The 17,406-nt window shown below is 39.0% G+C and overlaps 4 protein-coding genes across 6 annotated transcripts; 2 read left to right on the top strand and 2 right to left on the bottom strand.

Annotated features, from left to right (window-relative positions):
• Positions 1-1,098: 1,098 nt before the first annotated feature.
• mecr (mitochondrial trans-2-enoyl-CoA reductase) lies at positions 1,099-6,746 on the top strand. The gene is made up of 10 exons (XM_011618196.2): positions 1,099-1,409; positions 3,863-3,960; positions 4,061-4,192; positions 4,292-4,435; positions 4,683-4,785; positions 4,867-4,969; positions 5,051-5,124; positions 5,207-5,267; positions 5,343-5,415; positions 5,481-6,746. Exons 1-10 carry the CDS (start codon positions 1,225-1,227, stop codon positions 5,642-5,644), a joined length of 1,137 nt encoding a protein of 378 aa, XP_011616498.1. The 5' UTR covers positions 1,099-1,224; the 3' UTR covers positions 5,645-6,746.
• An 89-nt stretch (positions 6,747-6,835) lies between these two features.
• smpdl3b (sphingomyelin phosphodiesterase acid like 3B) lies at positions 6,836-9,160 on the bottom strand. 2 transcript variants are annotated; one of them, XM_003977110.3, is made up of 8 exons: positions 8,935-9,160; positions 8,639-8,852; positions 8,406-8,503; positions 8,155-8,298; positions 7,904-8,073; positions 7,591-7,771; positions 7,333-7,466; positions 6,836-7,234 (listed from the first exon to the last, which is right to left on the bottom strand). In XM_003977110.3, exons 1-8 carry the CDS (start codon positions 8,993-8,995, stop codon positions 6,875-6,877), a joined length of 1,362 nt encoding a protein of 453 aa, XP_003977159.1. In that variant the 5' UTR covers positions 8,996-9,160; the 3' UTR covers positions 6,836-6,874. The 2 variants fall into 2 exon arrangements, with proteins under 2 accessions (XP_003977159.1, XP_029694633.1); XM_029838773.1 differs by having other exon boundaries at positions 6,836-7,237.
• A 116-nt stretch (positions 9,161-9,276) lies between these two features.
• Positions 9,277-12,320, top strand: rpa2 (replication protein A2). Its single transcript, XM_003977096.3, has 9 exons — positions 9,277-9,438; positions 9,642-9,733; positions 9,900-10,001; positions 10,114-10,227; positions 10,650-10,724; positions 10,941-11,057; positions 11,303-11,431; positions 11,745-11,839; positions 12,019-12,320. The coding sequence occupies exons 1-9, from the start codon at positions 9,411-9,413 to the stop codon at positions 12,104-12,106; spliced, it is 840 nt and encodes a 279-aa protein (XP_003977145.2). The 5' UTR covers positions 9,277-9,410; the 3' UTR covers positions 12,107-12,320.
• Positions 12,321-12,752: 432 nt separating this feature from the next.
• Positions 12,753-16,411, bottom strand: themis2 (thymocyte selection associated family member 2). Of its 2 annotated transcripts, none has more exons than XM_011618198.2 (6): positions 16,269-16,411; positions 15,817-15,957; positions 15,325-15,744; positions 13,570-14,738; positions 13,212-13,311; positions 12,753-13,089 (listed from the first exon to the last, which is right to left on the bottom strand). In XM_011618198.2, the coding sequence occupies exons 1-6, from the start codon at positions 16,369-16,371 to the stop codon at positions 13,013-13,015; spliced, it is 2,010 nt and encodes a 669-aa protein (XP_011616500.1). In that variant the 5' UTR covers positions 16,372-16,411; the 3' UTR covers positions 12,753-13,012. The 2 variants fall into 2 exon arrangements, with proteins under 2 accessions (XP_011616500.1, XP_011616499.1); XM_011618197.2 differs by having other exon boundaries at positions 13,212-13,329.
• Positions 16,412-17,406: the final 995 nt, after the last annotated feature.

Raw genomic sequence — 17,406 nt, forward strand, 5'->3', positions numbered from 1 at the left:
ATAATTTTTAAAATCCTTCTTCTGACCTACAAGGTCCTCAGAGGCCTAGCTCCATCCTACCTGGAGGAGCTATTGACACCTTACCAGCCCAATAGACCGCTACGCTTTCAGAATGCTGGTCTACTTGTGGTCCCCAGAGTCTCTAGAAGTAGAATGGGGGGCCGTGCATTTAGCTACCAGGCCCCCCTGCTGTGGAACCAGCTCTCTGTCCAGGTACGGGAGGCTGACTCCATCTCTACTTTTAAGATCAAACTTAAAACCTACCTCTTTGAAAAAGCTTATTGTCACTCATTCTGTAGTCCCAGTTACTATTATATACCCCCCTTAGGGGGTTATCTAATCATTAGGTTAACATCTTAGTTATGCTGCTATAGGCCGCGGCTGCCGGGGTCCAGAAACATGATCACGTGACAGGCCTCTGTGACCCCACTGGGTCATGGCTCCTCTCCTCTCCTCTCCTCTCCTCTCCTCTCCTCTCCTCTCCTCTCCTCTCCTCTCCTCTCCTCTCCTCTCCTCTCCTCTCCTCTCCTCTCCTCTCCTCTCCTCTCCTACCTATTCTATCCTCTACCTGTCCTTCCCCCTGTCCTTCCTTGCCACTGTTGCTTGTTGGGGGTCAGGCCCTGGAATTATGTAAAGCGCCTAGAAACAATTTTGATCGTAATAGACGCTATATAAATAAAGATTGATCGATTGAAACTGGAAGAGGTAAGTATTGGTTTGAGTTTATTGGAAAAAGATCAAGGGAAAAGTGTGATTGAAGCAAACATTTATCTCTTTTGAAGACGTTTCACCTTCTATCCAGAAGGCTTCTTCATTAGATTAAGGAATAATAATAATGATAACAGCAGAATACACAGGTGAGCTATTGGCCATTTATATGGTATCAGTCTGGATACAAGACATTAGACAAAGTAAAGTACTCATAGCATCAGATTCCAGTAATGCATTGATTGGCATCGGGCATAAACAATCAGAGGCCAGACAAGATATAATATGGGAGGGCGATTTTCAGATTTTCAAAGGGGTTTAGTAGGATTTAGACAATGCGGTATGCTGCTCAACAGACGGTAGGTGGCGGTAATGCATCTACCGCCGACCGCCATTAAAAAAAATAAAACAGAAGAAAAAAAACAGCAATATGGCTGCGCTGTAGGCTGAACTTAATCAAAGATCAAATACACTTGTTGTACATAGGATTTTCCGTTAATTGTTAAATATATTGCAATGTGGCTGCCTTGTTATAAATCGGGTTTACATTATATCCAGTCCATGTGTAGACGTAGATCCGCAGGTGCATTTTTTGAAAGTCGTTCTCATGTTTCTCTCTTTAGTCTTTCAGCTGCACTTGGGGCACGGACATGCCAGGCTCTTCGGTACAGAAAACACGGAGAACCCCCTGAAGTAGTGAAGTAAGAGACGCTAAATCAACTACCGTAGTTTTCATTTTTAATCCCAAATAACTGGCCGTGCTAAAAACGCTTAGGCTATTTTGACTAGATTTTAAAATCGCTGTCTGGTTCTTTCATGATTCCTTTTCAAAACAAAATCAGAAAATTACTTTGTTTATTTTTGTTTTGGAAATAAAAATTGAGGAATAAAAATGATAAAGTAACATCACCTAGCGTAAACTATCTAAGACAGTCGCTTTACCATAGACCTGTATATGCAGGGTGTATAGTAGCAAGGAGAGTCGCTTAAACTACTCCCAATTCTTTTGCAACATGATTTTGAAGCCTATAATTATTTTACGATAGAGGCTTCGTCTTATTTTTAGATTTTTAAACAAACCCTTATAAGGCCTTCCATCTTATAAGGGTGTGGTCAACAGTTTATATTCAAATGTTTAGTATTTTTTTGGTGTGATGTTTACCAAAGTAATGAGTAGCATGATTAATTAATCGGGTTTATATTTACATTTTTGAAAATGTGAGTTAATTTTAATACATGATCCTCAACCTCATCCCGTCTCTCGTCATCTTCTGCTTATTTGGACTGGGTCACGGGGTCCAGCAGCTTAAGAATTGATGTCCATACTTTCCTCCAACTCACCCGGGAGTATTCTAAGAGGCTCCGGGGCCAGCTGAGAGACCTAGTCTCTCCAGCATCTCAGGGGCCTCCTCCTGGGATATTCCTGGAACCTCCCTAGGGAGGCGTCCATCCAAAACAGATGCCCGAGCCACCTTTGCTGAGTCCTCTCAACACGGAGGAGCAGCAGCTTCAATCTGAGCTCCTCCCCGGTCATTACCCAAAGTTCATGACCATAGGTGAGAGTAGGAGCGTAGACTGACCAATAAATCGAGAGCTTTGCCTTGCAACTAAGCTCTCTGTTTACTATAACGGTCCAGTACACTGGCTGCATAACTGTAGAGGCTGTATCGATCCGCCTGCTAATCTCACGTTCCATCTTTCCACCAACACACCTTTCCCCCCTCCTTGAACCACCACTTTACTATGGTGGAGAGTTTTGCGCCCCCAGATGATCCTGGGAGCCAAAGTGTCCGGAGCTAATATGCCCCCAGTAGGCCAACAGGACATGGCCAGGCTCAACCCAAAATGGCGAGATGGGTAGGCTCTCCACCCGCAGGAAGATCCATTAGGGGCCGGTGCAACGTGGTTTGGGTGGCAGTGATGACTGGGGGCCTCGACGAACCATTTCTCATATCAAAACTCTGATCCTCAACCAATTGACTTTCATAGGATCCCAGTGAAACATGAAATGACATCTTTAGGAGTGACATAACAAAAATTTTAAACCCAGGGAAGAAATTGTTTATGATGTCTATCATAAAGAAGGACCCCACCCACCCCCAGCATAGACTGATCACACGTCTGCCATCAGGCCAAAGGCACAGAAGTGTGAATTGCACAGACTTGGAGGCTGAAGAACTCCCTCTATCCAACTGCCATCAGACTCATGAACAGTTGACAGGATTTACAACCATGGAGCACCTCACAAAATAGATTTGCACACAATCCTCTGTTGCACTTTTTTTTTCGCATTATTTTTTGTACTATTTTTATACTACTTTTTTAATATTTGTTCTGGCATTCCTCGTGGGCAGCAATGTAAGAATTTCACTGTACAAGGAAACTTTCTTCTGTACATACGACAATAAACACTTTGAATTTTAGAAACGCTAAAGAATGCACTATAAAACCTTATATGAAAACTATATCTGTTCGGAGAATTGAAATGCTCATATATATCTATGTGCTATAATTTGTGTTAAATTTTCAGTTGAAGTTTAGAGTATAATTGGATTATGCAATTAATGATACCGAATGCATGACCTCACTGTGTCCCCTGTGGTACATCCCTACACAATAAATAAATAAATAAATCCTGCATTCTTATTATAAATTATGATCACTTCCAAAACAGAAAAGCATCTTTTGTTTTCTCTGTAATTCTGCTTTGTTCCTTTTTTTCCGATTTTGTTTGAAAGGAAATAATTACATAATAAATTGCTACTTATTAATCATCCCGTGACCAGAGGGGCAAACTGAGCATAAAGGTTTCACAGTTTTCAATCCTTAAATGTTTTTTTTTGTTCCTCTCTAGTTAAAACTACTTTCTCTAGTATTCACACAAATGTGTTGGCTTCCTTTAACGGGAAGAACCATTTTATTCTAGTCATGGCCATCCATGGCAGCCTCCCAAGCTGGTGTAATTATGTTCAGGGAATATAAGGTATAATGTTAGATGACAAATAATTATCTCATTTGAATGTTTTACTAATAGCAACTAAATAAAACTACTTTTGTTGAGACTAGCTGAAATGTGTGTTTTTACTGTCACTAGAACCTGTGGAGCGATGGGATCAATAATATGTTAATTTACAGAATTATTTTTGTTTGACAGGCTAGAGCAAGTAGATTTACCAACTGTAGGTGAACACGATGTCCTGGTTAAAATACTGGCAGCTCCAATCAACCCATCTGACATCAACATGATTCAGGGTATTTAGGTTTTTTCTTGTATGTTTGCTTGTTTTGCTTCCTTTCAATTTATTTAATTAAGATTTCAATAGGAGATTTTTAATGGGCTGTGTGTTTACAGGTACTTACGCGATCCTGCCTGATCTTCCAGCTGTGGGGGGCAATGAGGGAGTAGGCCAGATTATGGAAATTGGCAGCAAGGTGAAATCACTCAAACTGGGAGACTGGATCCTTCCAAAAGATGCTGGTCTTGGTAAAATTCAGTTTGACCAACGTTCATGAGTCAATTGGGCCATGGTTGTATTCCCAAATGGGACTTTGAGAAGATACTGTGCTTGTTTAACATATACAGGCACATGGAGGACAGAGGCTGTGGTAGCTGAAGATGCTGTTATCTCTTTGGCCAAAGACATACCTTTGTTGTGTGCGGCGACACTTGGTGTGAATCCCTGCACTGCCTGGAGGATGCTATCGGACTTTGAAGAGCTCAAACCAGGTGAGTTTCAAAATAATCTGCCTCCAAAGGTCAGGATTGATCATGTGAATGAAATTGAGCTTACACTGGAGAAGTCCTACACAATTTATGTGCACCAAAAACAAGGAAGCTACAGGTGGATAGATGATGGGAACAACATGCAGAGATTTTGAGGATGGAGTCTGTCTTACTTTAAGAAATAGTCCAAAAAACTAGAATAGTCTTGTTGGCTTAATGTGATAGTCTCCTTACTCTGTTTCCTGTGCAGGGGATTCTGTGATCCAGAATGCAGCCAACAGTGGAGTAGGCCAAGCTGTAATACAGATTGCTGCTTCAAGAGGAATAAAGACAATCAATGTCATCAGAGACAGGTGAAAACACCAATACTATTTGAAGCCTAGCTTGTTTGAATTTATGACTGCAATTTGATGGCCTTGTTTTCTATCCTGAAGACCAGAGTTCACACAGCTCAGTGACAGATTAAAGGCCATTGGAGCAACTCACGTGATCAGAGAAGAGGAGCTAAGGAGGCCCGAGATGAAGGAACTGTTTAAGGTCTGTTTGTCTGAATGCAGTCTGCAGACATGTGAGTGTGATTGGGCTGAGGTTACTACATTTTCTTTTATGTTTTAAAAGACCTGCCAAAAACCTAAACTGGCCCTGAATGGAGTTGGAGGCAAAAGTGCTACAGAGCTGTTACGTCATCTGCAGTGAGAATCATCTTTTGGTATCACAAAGTATCTGACAGTGAGAAGACTGATTACAAAATGGTTTATGTTCTATTTATTTCAGGTATGGAGGATCTATGGTGACATATGGTGGGATGGCCAAGCAGCCCGTTATAGTTCCTGTGGTGAGATGAATGATCTCACAAGTATAGAGTTTACAAATGCATGGTTCGTCTAAGTAGTAACATTGTTCTCTGCAGAGCGCACTTATTTTCAAAGATGTGAAAGTTAAGGGATTTTGGATCACACAATGGAAGAAAAATCATTCAAATGGTGAGTCATAAAGACTTCAGACTTCTCCAACGTATTGACATTTTCCATCGACAAATTTTCCGTAGATGTAAGAGCATTTAGAACCATGCTGGATGAGCTGTGTGGTCTGATCCGAAAAGGGAAGTTGACAGCTCCAGTTTGTGCAGAGTTGGGCCTCCAAGACTACAGAAAGGCTTTGAATGCAGCGCTACAGCCTTTCACTTCAGCTAAACAAGTCCTGATCATGTGAGAACTTACCAGCATCACTGTGATGTCACAGTAAAAGTCAGTCAAACTACAATCACACAAGACGCCATAGAGACGTTCGAGGAGCGAGTGGCTGGTCTAAACCAAGGGAAACAAGCTTCTGCTTGAGAGGCCATTTTCCACCTGGTCGTAGTGCTTGACATGTCTCTGTTTACTATAGAATAACATTGTTTTTGGATGGTAAAAACTGCAGGGGGTGAAAACATCCTTTTGAAAAAGTGCAGATGACATGTCCGCTGTGTCGTCCTCTCTATTATTACGTCTGTAAACCACAGGGAGGTGTACTGCAAAATATTTTATCATTGTGAAGCTATGTTTAATTCCTCAAGCTCTGTCAATGTGCATTCAATAGAACATTTAATGTATGATTTGATTGTTCATCCACACAAAACGACCCAAAATTTCAACCCTGTAATAGATTGCTGAAAAATAATATTATGCAAGAGATACTACTGGAAATAAAGAACTGATATTTGTTGATGTAAAAACTAGATGCAACCACATCAAACACTATCCTGCTCTCCCAACATTCATTAATTGCTTAATTATTTAATGAATTAATGAATGACAATTTCAGATAAAGATTGAAAAGTGCTTATTGCTATTCATTCTTAATTACCTGATGGGTTTTGAAAGATAATGTAGCAAATGCAGTTTTAGCACTACATACTGTAACTAATAACATGATTACCCATCCAGACTGAAATTGTTGATGGAGTGTTCCCTGATCAAGTTAAAAAAAAAAAATCCTCCCCCCTCTGATGTCATTACACTCACATTTAATCAATATACGTATATTGATACTGGACAATATAGGGTGTAGTTATCTTTTAATTGGCCTCGATGACCCATTGATTAGCCTGCACTGATGGACCATTTACTTTGGTTAATTTTCAATGTCAAAATTACATTCAAGTGTTGATTAACCATTTGGTTAGTTCATAAAGAGCTTTAAATAAATAGCATTGGAATAGAATGTATGATAATTAGCTGAATGCAATGTTCTTTACAAACTTCTACCTTTAATCTTTAGTGACTGGAAATGACACGTTTAAACTATATCAATAAACTATATCAATGAGCAATGAGACTGTACTGATTATTGGTGTGGTCAAAGGTTATTGTTCCCACAGTATAAAGTGCAGAACTCTAAAACAACTCCATGAGTTGCCTGTAAATAATCATACTGGTCATAAATTTTGCATTTAAGTGATCAGTTCCAGAATGCAAAGGTTATGGCAAAAGAAACAACTTGAAGCAGGCCAGCATAAATAGCAGTTGCTCCTTCTTTTTCCAAACAATGTTCATACCTATCAAAGTCAATCTCTCTGGCTGCACACACATGGTCAACACGGCAGTAGCCATCACACTCCTTCAGGTCATAGCTGACCGAGTTGAAGTCGTAGTACTTTTGTAGGTAGCATGGCTCACTTGCAATGCGCTCCAGAACCTGATGCATGGAGGTCGGAGAGGCGTCAGGTACTCTGAAACTTTCTGTAAGGCGATACTCTTTTTCCCAACGACTGCCAGCTGCATTAGCATAGGTCAGGTTCAAGTAATAAGTCACCACATCCTGCAGTTTAAAAGAATAAAACGATACAAGTACGTATGTGTTCACTGAGGTTATATATGCTGTATACAAACAGTTTATAAATGTTAGACTTGACTCACTTTAACCAGAAGGGTTTGAGTATCATATTCAAAGATGCGGATGCCAGGATTGTTGGCGCCATCCACGACTCCGGGAAGCGTTGTTTTCCATGGTGTCACCCCAGGGCTGAGAAACATTGTGCTTATGGGTAATCCTGTCAAACAAATTAACTTTCATCAAAATGGAATTCCAACATCTGAGGATTTAATCAGTTACTCTGCATTAAGGAATCATGAAAAAGGGCATTTAAGAGTTGTTATCTTGCAAAGAGACTTTACCCTCTGAATTGTAGAACATTCGGAAGCTATCAGTGTGATGATGACCAAAGAACTGTCCAATAATGACAGATTGATGCTTTTGAATTAAATCCAAGTACAACTTGTTGAACTTAGGTGTGTACCATGGCTTGCCCCTTTTCTTCTCAAAGAAGCCTGGAGGGACGTGTCCGATAATGTAGACCTGGTAGAGAAGAGACAAAAGAATATTGTAATTTTACAGATGTAATTTATGAGACATGCACCATTTATTTTCTTGCTCTCTAGGCTAATTTAAGCATTAGATGGTTCAACAAAATAAAGAAAGTAATTTTGCCTTTTCATTGCTATTGGCGGCCTCTGTGAGAACGTGATCTGACCAGGCGAACTGCCCTGCAGGGTCTTCTGTGTTCAGAATCAGCTTGTTCTGGTCATAATAGAGGTTAGTATTGAGGACCAACATCCTAAAACCTGTCCGATTCAACAGATTTTCTGTGTAATATCCACCTGAGCAATGAAAACAACAGACACAATTAGATACAGTATGCTTTCAGTAACTGTTGTTCTGCCAGAAGAGATTTTCTCCACCTTTCTTAAATGATCGTTGTGAGTCTGAATTCATCCAGTCCTGCCACATTTTTGCTATTTGGTCATAAATGTAGTTTGGTTCTGCAGGTAGCTGGCTTTTGGGGTGGTAGTCATGGTTGCCCAATGCAGAATAAACTTTTGTGTCTAAAGAAAACACAATTTCAATATTTATGCCCCATGAATTAATATTTTAGCCCATTAGACATTCATTACTAGTTTTTTGAAGAAAAAAAATCTATACCGGTACTTACATGGAAACACTTGACGGATAATGTGTGTAAGATTGCTAATAATGGATAGCACTGCTTCTTCTCCTAGATCCTCATTGGGCACGTGTGGGGTATCATCACTGAGAAGTAACAAACAAACAAAACAACATCATGATTTTGGCCAGGGGGCTCCACAATTATAGACCTCAGAACTGAAGCATTTGCATGCTGCTTGAATTACATTAAGGTGAAAAACGCAACAGTCAGAGGCATACCCTGTCCATATGATGAAATCCGGATCAGGTAAAATATCCTTCATGGCATATACAGAGGAATTAATAAGGCTCCACGGTGAATCGCAGACATAGTCTCCAAACTCCCCAGCATTAACTGCAGGTTGTTTACCACTTGATGCACACACCAGCTCAGGATTATCATTGAGTTTGTATGTTGGGTCCCAGTGCAGATCTGTTATGTGCCAGAAGGTTCCTGATAAAATATGCCATATACATGGTTAAAATAACCCAACAAATAACAGCATAAAATACAATCTGACTCATTGGATAGTTACCAGACAGTAAGAAAACCTCTTTGAAACACAGACCAAACAGAAACAGTTTCACACTAAACATCCTGAACAATCGGGAAGTGCCAATGAAGTAACGCTCCAAGAGTTAGGTCTTCAAAGGGTGAAACAAGATAAGATAACGGTGACGTGTCATATTTTCTATTGGAACACGGGATCATTAAGAATGCTACCATGACAAAGGGCTATAACACACACACACACACACACACACACACACACACACACACACACACACACACACACACACACACACACACACACACACACACACACACACACAAATGCCTGACAGGCAAAACGAGGAGCGAAATATCCCCCATCAGCCTTGGCGGCACTTCTATTCCACGCATGCGCTCTAGACCAATATTATGCGCGGGACGACACAAGTGTCTCGTCGTTTGTGTGTTGTTATCTATTCTTTGTGACCCTCACTGTCTCAATTTGGGCACATTTAGTTAATGCAATTTGGCAACATGTGGAATCAGGGTGAGTGTAATTTTGAATAACCCGACGTAGAATGTTGTTTATGGTACTTGCTAAAGTTAGCTAAAGTTTTTCCCTTTTCTGCTAGTGTGCATCTATTGATAACGACAGCTTGAATAAAACTAGTTGACTGACTCGGAGAAATGACAAACATAGCGGACATTGTCTGAGGACATTGTCGTTCTCTGCTTTTTTGTTTGTGACAGGTTACAATGAATCTAATATGGCCGGTGGTTACACACAATCTCCGGGAGGCTTCGCATCACCTGCGTTATCCCAGGGAGGAGAGAAGAAAGGGGTATCCTACCGCACTTTTCATCATAATTAATCAAATAACCGTGGATTACAGCCTTATATCTACCACATTCCTGCCACATTTTAGCATGACCTCGTGTAGAGCCTAATGACCGCATTTTTAGAGGCAGTGCGTTAATGTGCGTTTATGTTTCTGGTTGGTTTTGCAGAGATCCCGTGCTACACAGATAATCCCCTGCACCGTGTCGCAGCTCATGTCAGCCTCCCAGGCCGACGAAGCCTTTAAAGTAGGAGATGTAGAAGTTGTCCAGGTAATATAAAGCAATTAAGTCATAGTAAAAATGAACCATGCAAATGAAACTTACTATTTTACTGGCAAAATTTTACAAGTGTATTTGTTAAAAATTGATTGTTCACTCATAGATTACGCTTGTGGGTGTCATTAGAAGCACAGACAAATCTATGACCAACATCCAGTACAAGGTAGATGACATGACGGCTGCTCCCATGGATGTGAAGCAATGGGTGGACACAGAGGTCAGTGAGGAACTTTACAAATGCTATTTTTACTACTTTTATTGCAGCGCTGCTCATAACTTCCTTACAGTTGATCTATAGCCATCCAGAACAGAGGCATTTGTATACTTGTGCATTTCATAAATGTGCCTAAGATTACATTGGCAGTTTGTGTCTAAGACACTTGTTCTTGAATTATATGAATAGATTGTGTATTATTGTGTTATTAGAATAACACAATAATACACAGATTAAAAAGACATACAGAGACAAGCAGAGTCATCTAAACCTTCCATTTTCACTCATTTTCACATAGGATTTTATGAACTTTACACTCAGGTCCTGATTAACTGATTTAAAGGAGTTGGAAGAATGCCAAAGACCAATACAATATAATATCTTAGACTGTTTAACCCATTAAATCATGTTTTTTCTCTCTATAGGACCCTAATGTGGATAGCACTGTCCTACCTCCTGACACATATGTGAAAGTTTCTGGCAATCTTCGTTCATTTCAAGTGAGGGTTCTCTCTTAAATCTTGTCCAGTATTACCAGAAATATTTGATCTTTCCATTCGCTAGCATAAGAGGAATATGCTTCTTTATATAAAGATGCTTTTCTTTGCAATACATTTAAATGGCATCATACATCATCTTGTCTATATATAATATGAAGAAGTGTCTGTACTTTCTCTCTTCTCTTTTTTGACTGATTTCTGTTTTTGCTGTGCTAGAACCATAGATCTGTTGTGGCATTCAGTGTCAGACCCCTAGAGGACATGAATGAAATCACCTCACACATGCTGGAAGTTGTCCAGGCACACATGATCCTTGGGACACCTAAGAGCATGGCAAGAAATAATGAGTATAATTATACAAAAATGTGACGTTAAGAGGTTTTTTTGGGGGGCCAGTTAGATTAATTAAATATTAGCTGGTTTTGGGGAAATTAATATGGTGTTACAGTTACTGTGTAGCTGAGAACATGTCTGCTTTCTTATTGAATATGTTACTACAAAATAAAAATTAATATGGCCTTCATTGCAAATTAATTTACTGCATTTACTTGAAAATTGTGTTAATTGGGTCATTTCAGGGTAGCGGTGGAGGACGAGTGAACAGTAACTCCACTCAGATGCCGCGAACAAACACAGAAACCCTAGGAGGGAGCTACACAGGAGTGGACATGATGGCCAACAATGGATTAAGTGCAAACCAGAATCAGGTTATTGTCCATGATCGTTTTTGATTATCCATAAGAGCAGTAGGTCCAAGGCCATCAGCCAGCTAAATAAATTTAGCTGAGTATAGTTTTCACCTTTTTTGAACTAGGTATAGTTTTAGGATTTGATCTGAAGCTTTCAATAGACAATTGTGATGATGTTATGTCTCTGAACTTTGAGCCAGACAATCAAATTGCATTGCATCTTATTTTGCGTCTGAAATGTATTTTCTGAGCTAAATAAGGAATTGATTTACATTTGCTTTTTGAGTTTGGCCCCACGTGTCATGTATTTATTTGCTTGTTAATTTTTCAGGTGCTGAGTTTGATACGAAGCTGCCCATACCCCCAGGGGATCAGCATTCAGGAACTGAAACAGAGACTCAGTGGAATAGGCCTGTCAGTCATAAAGTAAGAGCCAAAGAGGCTTGGTCTCACTTCACTGGACTTCTTAAAATGTTGAAGAGAACAAATGTTCATAACCTATCATAATTTAATTTTGTATTATTTCCTCTTTAAAAAATGTTTGCTTAATTTTGTAAAAATTCAAAAAGTGTTCTAAACTAGTGTTCATCTTTGTTGTCTAACAGACAAGTGGTGGAATTCCTAAGCAATGAAGGACACATCTTTTCTACAATCGATGAAGACCACTACAAATCCACAGACAATGATGAATAAAACCAGTTCCTTCTCAGTAGTGAACACAAATCATCTTTATAGTTCCATGTTCTTTCGGATGCTTCTGAGATTCCTTCATTTCTTAATTTTGCTCCTGATATAAACTTGTTTTCAACCACCTGTATTGGCTTTTCTCTGCTGTCAGAGCATTTATATTTTTAATCCATGACACTTTTCTCTACAGCATCTAGCAAAATTAAAAGATTCAAAAGGACCTTATGTTTCTTGCCTTTAAATTCACCTCAGTAGAAGCACATTTATTTTCTATTTATTTTTACTCCACTACTTTAGATGAACTGAATTCTGCAATTATCCTTGGTTTGACATCTGCTTGGTGATGTTGAATTAGTACCGGTACTTCAAAAAGTGCATTTGCATTACTGCTTGTAGTTATGCATGTTTAATTAATTTGGTTTTAGGTCTTATTTCCAGCATGGCACATTGAAGTCATATATTACATGCTAAAATACTGTATAAAATATAAAAATGTATAAAATATTAATGTTCTTACCGATTCATTTAAGTCGATTTTAATAGTAAAATCTTTGGTTATAAAGGACATTTAAACTGCATATAAGCTTAGAAGAGTAAAGCAAAACAAAATGTAACTTGTATGGTGGTAACAAAATAAAAAAAACTACAAAAATAATCTGAATCACTAATATATATTTTTTTAATTTCTAAATATGCAAAAATTAAAGAATTGTCATTGTTACACATTCAAAGAGTTCCAAAGCTGCAACTAGTATAGAACCAATGTTTGAATGAAAGATTTGGAAGACACTTCATATTCAACTCATCTGTATTTATATAGCATCTGTTATAAAAGCTATGTGGATTATGAAAAGGAAATTGTCAAAATAAATGCATATTGAAAAAATCTTTCTTATAACCAGCATTTCTTTTTCAGTATTTTTCTTTTTCCTCCACAATTTCGTATTCATGGTCGCTATCAGAGGATTCTTCGGGGACTTGTGGTGGCACTGGGGAGAGATGATATTCTTCCAGTTACTACTACATTTTTTTGCCCACTTTTTAAAAGTGGTACATACCGGTATCATCAGTGGTACTCTCATGGTCAAAACTTGCCAGAAACAGGTCTTACCATTTTTCTTCATGTCATTCATTCTTAAAAGCATGTCTGCCTGAGCCTGGCAGATTGTCATTTCCACTGCAGGCTGCTTTCGAAGCGTTACAGGTTGAGCCTGTTCATCAGAGATAATCTGCATGATTATAAAAGAGGAACCAGTAGGTCTATAACCAGTAAGTATATATATAGATATATATATCTATATAGATATATACACACACACACACACATATGCAGTATATTTTATATACAGGTATATGAGAGTCAGTATATCCTGCAAAATAATCATTTCTCATATATATATATATATATATATTATATACAAACTACTGTATATATTATATACAAACTACTGAATAAAATCCATACTCACTTCAGGTAGCATAGCTTGGGGCCTTTTTTTGACATTTAAAGTCAAATTGGCTAACGATTCTGTTGGACTGCCCCTTTGCGATTGATGTTCGCGCGGTTTCTGTTTGCATGTATCATTGTAAGACTTTGGTGGTCGAGGTGGAGGTGGAGCATCTGTGTTGTCCCTTTTGCAAAATTCATAAAAGAATGTATTTGTCACTTCTGTCACACTTTCCACATGACACGTAGGTGGTTGATTGTCATGCCATGGAAGGGGTTCTGTGGTGAAAGACACATGCATCGAAATCCACTGAGCTGGGATCTCAAAGCAGTACTCTGGACTGTGCGGGAAGCTTGCCAGGATGGTTGGTTCGAACAGAGTACTCTCGATTCTGAGGCATGGGAGCCCAGCCAGAGGGTCATTCTGCAGTTTAGGATCAAGGCTTACCACTTTAATGTCCAGGGGTAAACTAAACTTCTTTCCCAAATCTTTAAGGCTGTACTTTCTGTTTTCAGTCAGCACCTCCACAAAGTGATTCTGCATATACAGGGGAAGAATAACTTCTTGTTTCCCATCCTCCAAGCATTCCTCGTCATCATTATCATCATCCAGGTAACCTGGTTCCGGGAGACGCTGACACAGCAAAGCCTCAACAGATTCAGACTTCCCAGCGTGGCCTGGATGAGGCAACTTCATCCATTTACAGCAGACAACCTCCAGCTGTTCACCCACACTGAGGACAGGCAGACCTTCTCCCTCCACCTCCTTGCTGTTTTTTGTCACACTGACTCTCAGACCAGGTGCCTGCAGTGATGCAACATAGAGCTCGTACACTGAATTAAATTCTCTTGGCTGCCTCCGAAATCGTCCGCCATATATGTCAGAAACCAAGAAGTACTTCTGTGTTTTTCGATTTTTCATACTGGATAATATAACCATACCCGTGGTTCCTGCTTTGTGGAAAACCAGGTGTTGGTGCAGGCTAAGTTGTGGCATCCAGTTGCACTTCAGCAGAGAAAAACTTTTAGGCGGTTCCAGTATGTTTACTACCACAGGGAAAGATTCTTTTGGTTCAGACAAGACCTCTGTCAGACTGAGTGGCTTTTCGAAAGTCACATCCTTACAATCCTCTGTGACATCGACCACATCAACCTCAAGGCTGGAGGGAAACTTCAGGATTTCCTTTCTTACTGTAAGAAATCAATTAAAAAAACATTAGTGAAGTAACTCAGTATAAAATGCTAATTGTATATGAAAAAAGAACACAAAACATAATTCTTGAAATTGAATACCATTTAGTTTAAGTGGTAACTTTACCATTGCAATTTCCCCGCTAAATCTGATCTTTTCAAAAAGTAATTTGTAAGCCTCAAATTCCTCAAGGACCTCTAGGGTGTTTCTTGAGTTCAGGTTAAATCATATAATAATGTACCCTGAACACCCTGAATAATACAGCCTCACTTCATGGGATGTACTTTAATTTTTGTGATCATAAAAATAGTTAGGTGCTGATTTGTTTGTTATGGGGAAACCATTTATTCCAAAAAAAGAGAAGCTGTCAAGTGCATTGCTGGGTAAATTTGCTTACCAAGGCACTGTGGTATTTATGGGTGTGGAAGCTATTTCTAGGTAGTCATGGAGTTTCCAAAGATTAGAACTGTGTACCGGTTCTTGGAAAATGACATAAACTAGTTTTATAAAATACAGATCCACTATGATGTTTTCTCCCCTTCCTTTTCTCTACATGAATTCACAGCAGCAGTATGTTCCTCTTACAGTTCATGAGAGCGTGGACCTGGTACACTGGTGTGAGAACTAGTGGTCGATCGCACTTCTTGCCAATGAAGCGAAACCTTCGACTATTCAGCAATGGTGATGATAAAATCTGCTGGAGGGTGAAGCACTCCTCCTGCTCACACTCCGCAAATTGCCCACGGACAGAAAGAGGGATGGCAACTTCAGCTGCCTCATGGTGACCCTGGACCTTACAGCGCAGTTTATCTTCTTTGCCCTCTTTCCGCTCAATAGAGAGCACTGTCAAAACTGTTCCAGCCCCCACTGTGAGATTTTCGAATGCTATCTTGGAGCAGCTGGTGAAGGTGAAGGAGGAGCTGGATTCCAGCGTGACAGGCATAAGAGTCACCATCTCTTCTACTGAACTGTATGGTATCATCTCTGGAACCATCTTAAACAAGCCTAAGAAAACAGCAGTGGTCAGTTTGGGAAAAACAATTGATTTGCAGTTTTGGGGAGAATCTTCAAACGGACCTGTGTAGTTAATAGGGAGCTCAAATTTCTCATTCATGCTGATGTCCTCGCAGCAAACGGACACAAGCTCAGTGTCAATTACTTTTATTAAATCTCCAGTAGAAAAGGACACTTCATAACCAGAAACGTCATATACAGACCCTGTTAAAAAAGAAATGGAGTATAAAAAGAGCAAGCAGACACTTTCAACTTGCAGCAATAAGTCTATTCATCTGTTCTTATGTAACTCCACAATCTTACATAGTGTATGGTTTTAATTTACATTATGTATATTATTTTATATACATTATGATCAATTTTTCTACAACTTTTACTCTAACTCTATATGTTAGTGTGCGACATTGACCTTTAAATTGTGGTGTAGAAGCAAAGAAATGCACATACAAAATAGAAACAATCTAAAGTGAGATTTCTTACAATTCACCCACAAGTAAAATCATAGAATTGATTACCTTGGAAATAAACTCCAGAATAAACTTGAAGAATTCTTGGCAAACATTTTTTGTCCAAGGAGGCAATGAGATCCTGCAGCGGCAAAACGACCGACACTGCCATCACTGCTGTATCACAATGCACTATGACTCAAAATGAAGGCCGGCTGATTAGAAAGGGGGGTGGGGGTGGGGGGAGAAAAGGGTTGTTCTAGCAAAGAAAAACCACAAAAGTGAATAAGGAAGTGAAAAAAGCTTTCTCGCTAAATGTATGCTTTCTCAGAAGCCTTGTGAAGTCATGTGATGGCGAGTTGGCAGCATATTACACTGATCCTGCAACAAAAATGAAGTGAGAAAATACGAAAACCTTTTCATTACAATATACCTGCTCAGTAAGATATCCTTCAGACATTTTATTGAGAAAAATTGTATATTATATATAATAATTAATATAGAAAGGGTTAAACTAATGATTAATTACTAACTAAACTACTATAATTATGAAGTTTGGAATAAAATGTAATATCTAATAACATAGTACATAGTCTAATAGCTACAATATCTGAGTAGTCCAAATTAGATTCATATTACTCAAAGTAAAGAGATGAAATGGTGCAAGGTGTAGTTTTAGGATTAAAAAGTAAGACCTGCTTGGTGGACTGTCCTGACTCCTTTTTGATTTTGAATAAATGCTGGGTGGCCTTTTGAAAAGAACAAGCTTCTGGTTTTCTGTTTCACAGTTTTTAGACAGGGGCCTTCTGGACAGAAAGGCCTTTCTGCCTCCTCTTTCCACATTGAGGCACTGAAGAGAAGGCTGGAAAAATCCTATGAACATCATGCAAATACAAATAAAGACAAATAAATAAATGTGAGAGATAGATAATAAGTAAGAATAGACAAATTGTTTCACATGCACTTTTGTATGTAATATACATGTTCAAGAAGGAAGAAGTAAATATTTATAGGGTCCTACCCCTTAATGGTTGACTCACGTCACGTATTAAAAAAAAACCTGATGGAGAACCAGAGATGAGGGATCCCTCTCTGAGACAAACAGACATGCAATAGATGTCACATTTACAGAGAACTTTATTAGCATTAGCAAAATGTCAACATGTGTTGTAATCACATTGATTGGCAATGACATCTACAGTGAAAA

Source organism: Takifugu rubripes, chromosome 7, assembly GCF_901000725.2.
Source record: "Takifugu rubripes chromosome 7, fTakRub1.2, whole genome shotgun sequence".
Taxonomy (NCBI): domain Eukaryota; kingdom Metazoa; phylum Chordata; class Actinopteri; order Tetraodontiformes; family Tetraodontidae; genus Takifugu; species Takifugu rubripes.

Excerpts from the sequence above, each read along its gene's own strand:
- rpa2 (XM_003977096.3), top strand. The coding sequence starts at position 9,411 with ATGCAATTTGGCAACATGTGGAATCAGG. Across the intron at positions 9,439-9,641 it reads TGGCAACATGTGGAATCAGG|GTTACAATGAATCTAATATG; the intron begins GTGAGTGTAATT and ends TGTTTGTGACAG. Across the intron at positions 9,734-9,899 it reads AGGGAGGAGAGAAGAAAGGG|AGATCCCGTGCTACACAGAT; the intron begins GTATCCTACCGC and ends TTGGTTTTGCAG.
- themis2 (XM_011618197.2), bottom strand. The coding sequence starts at position 16,371 with ATGGCAGTGTCGGTCGTTTTGCCGCTGCAGGATCTCATTGCCTCCTTG. Across the intron at positions 14,739-15,324 it reads GGTCCACGCTCTCATGAACT|TAAGAAAGGAAATCCTGAAG; the intron begins GTAAGAGGAACA and ends GATTTCTTACAG. Across the intron at positions 13,090-13,211 it reads GAATGACATGAAGAAAAATG|TGCCACCACAAGTCCCCGAA; the intron begins GTAAGACCTGTT and ends ATCTCTCCCCAG.
- smpdl3b (XM_029838773.1), bottom strand. The coding sequence starts at position 8,995 with ATGTTTAGTGTGAAACTGTTTCTGTTTGGTCTGTGTTTCAAAGAGGTT. Across the intron at positions 8,853-8,934 it reads AGAGGTTTTCTTACTGTCTG|GAACCTTCTGGCACATAACA; the intron begins GTAACTATCCAA and ends ATATTTTATCAG. Across the intron at positions 8,299-8,405 it reads TATCCGTCAAGTGTTTCCAT|ACACAAAAGTTTATTCTGCA; the intron begins GTAAGTACCGGT and ends TGTTTTCTTTAG.
- mecr (XM_011618196.2), top strand. The coding sequence starts at position 1,225 with ATGTGGCTGCCTTGTTATAAATCGGGTTTACATTATATCCAGTCCATG. Across the intron at positions 1,410-3,862 it reads GAACCCCCTGAAGTAGTGAA|GCTAGAGCAAGTAGATTTAC; the intron begins GTAAGAGACGCT and ends TTTGTTTGACAG. Across the intron at positions 4,786-4,866 it reads ATCAATGTCATCAGAGACAG|ACCAGAGTTCACACAGCTCA; the intron begins GTGAAAACACCA and ends TCTATCCTGAAG.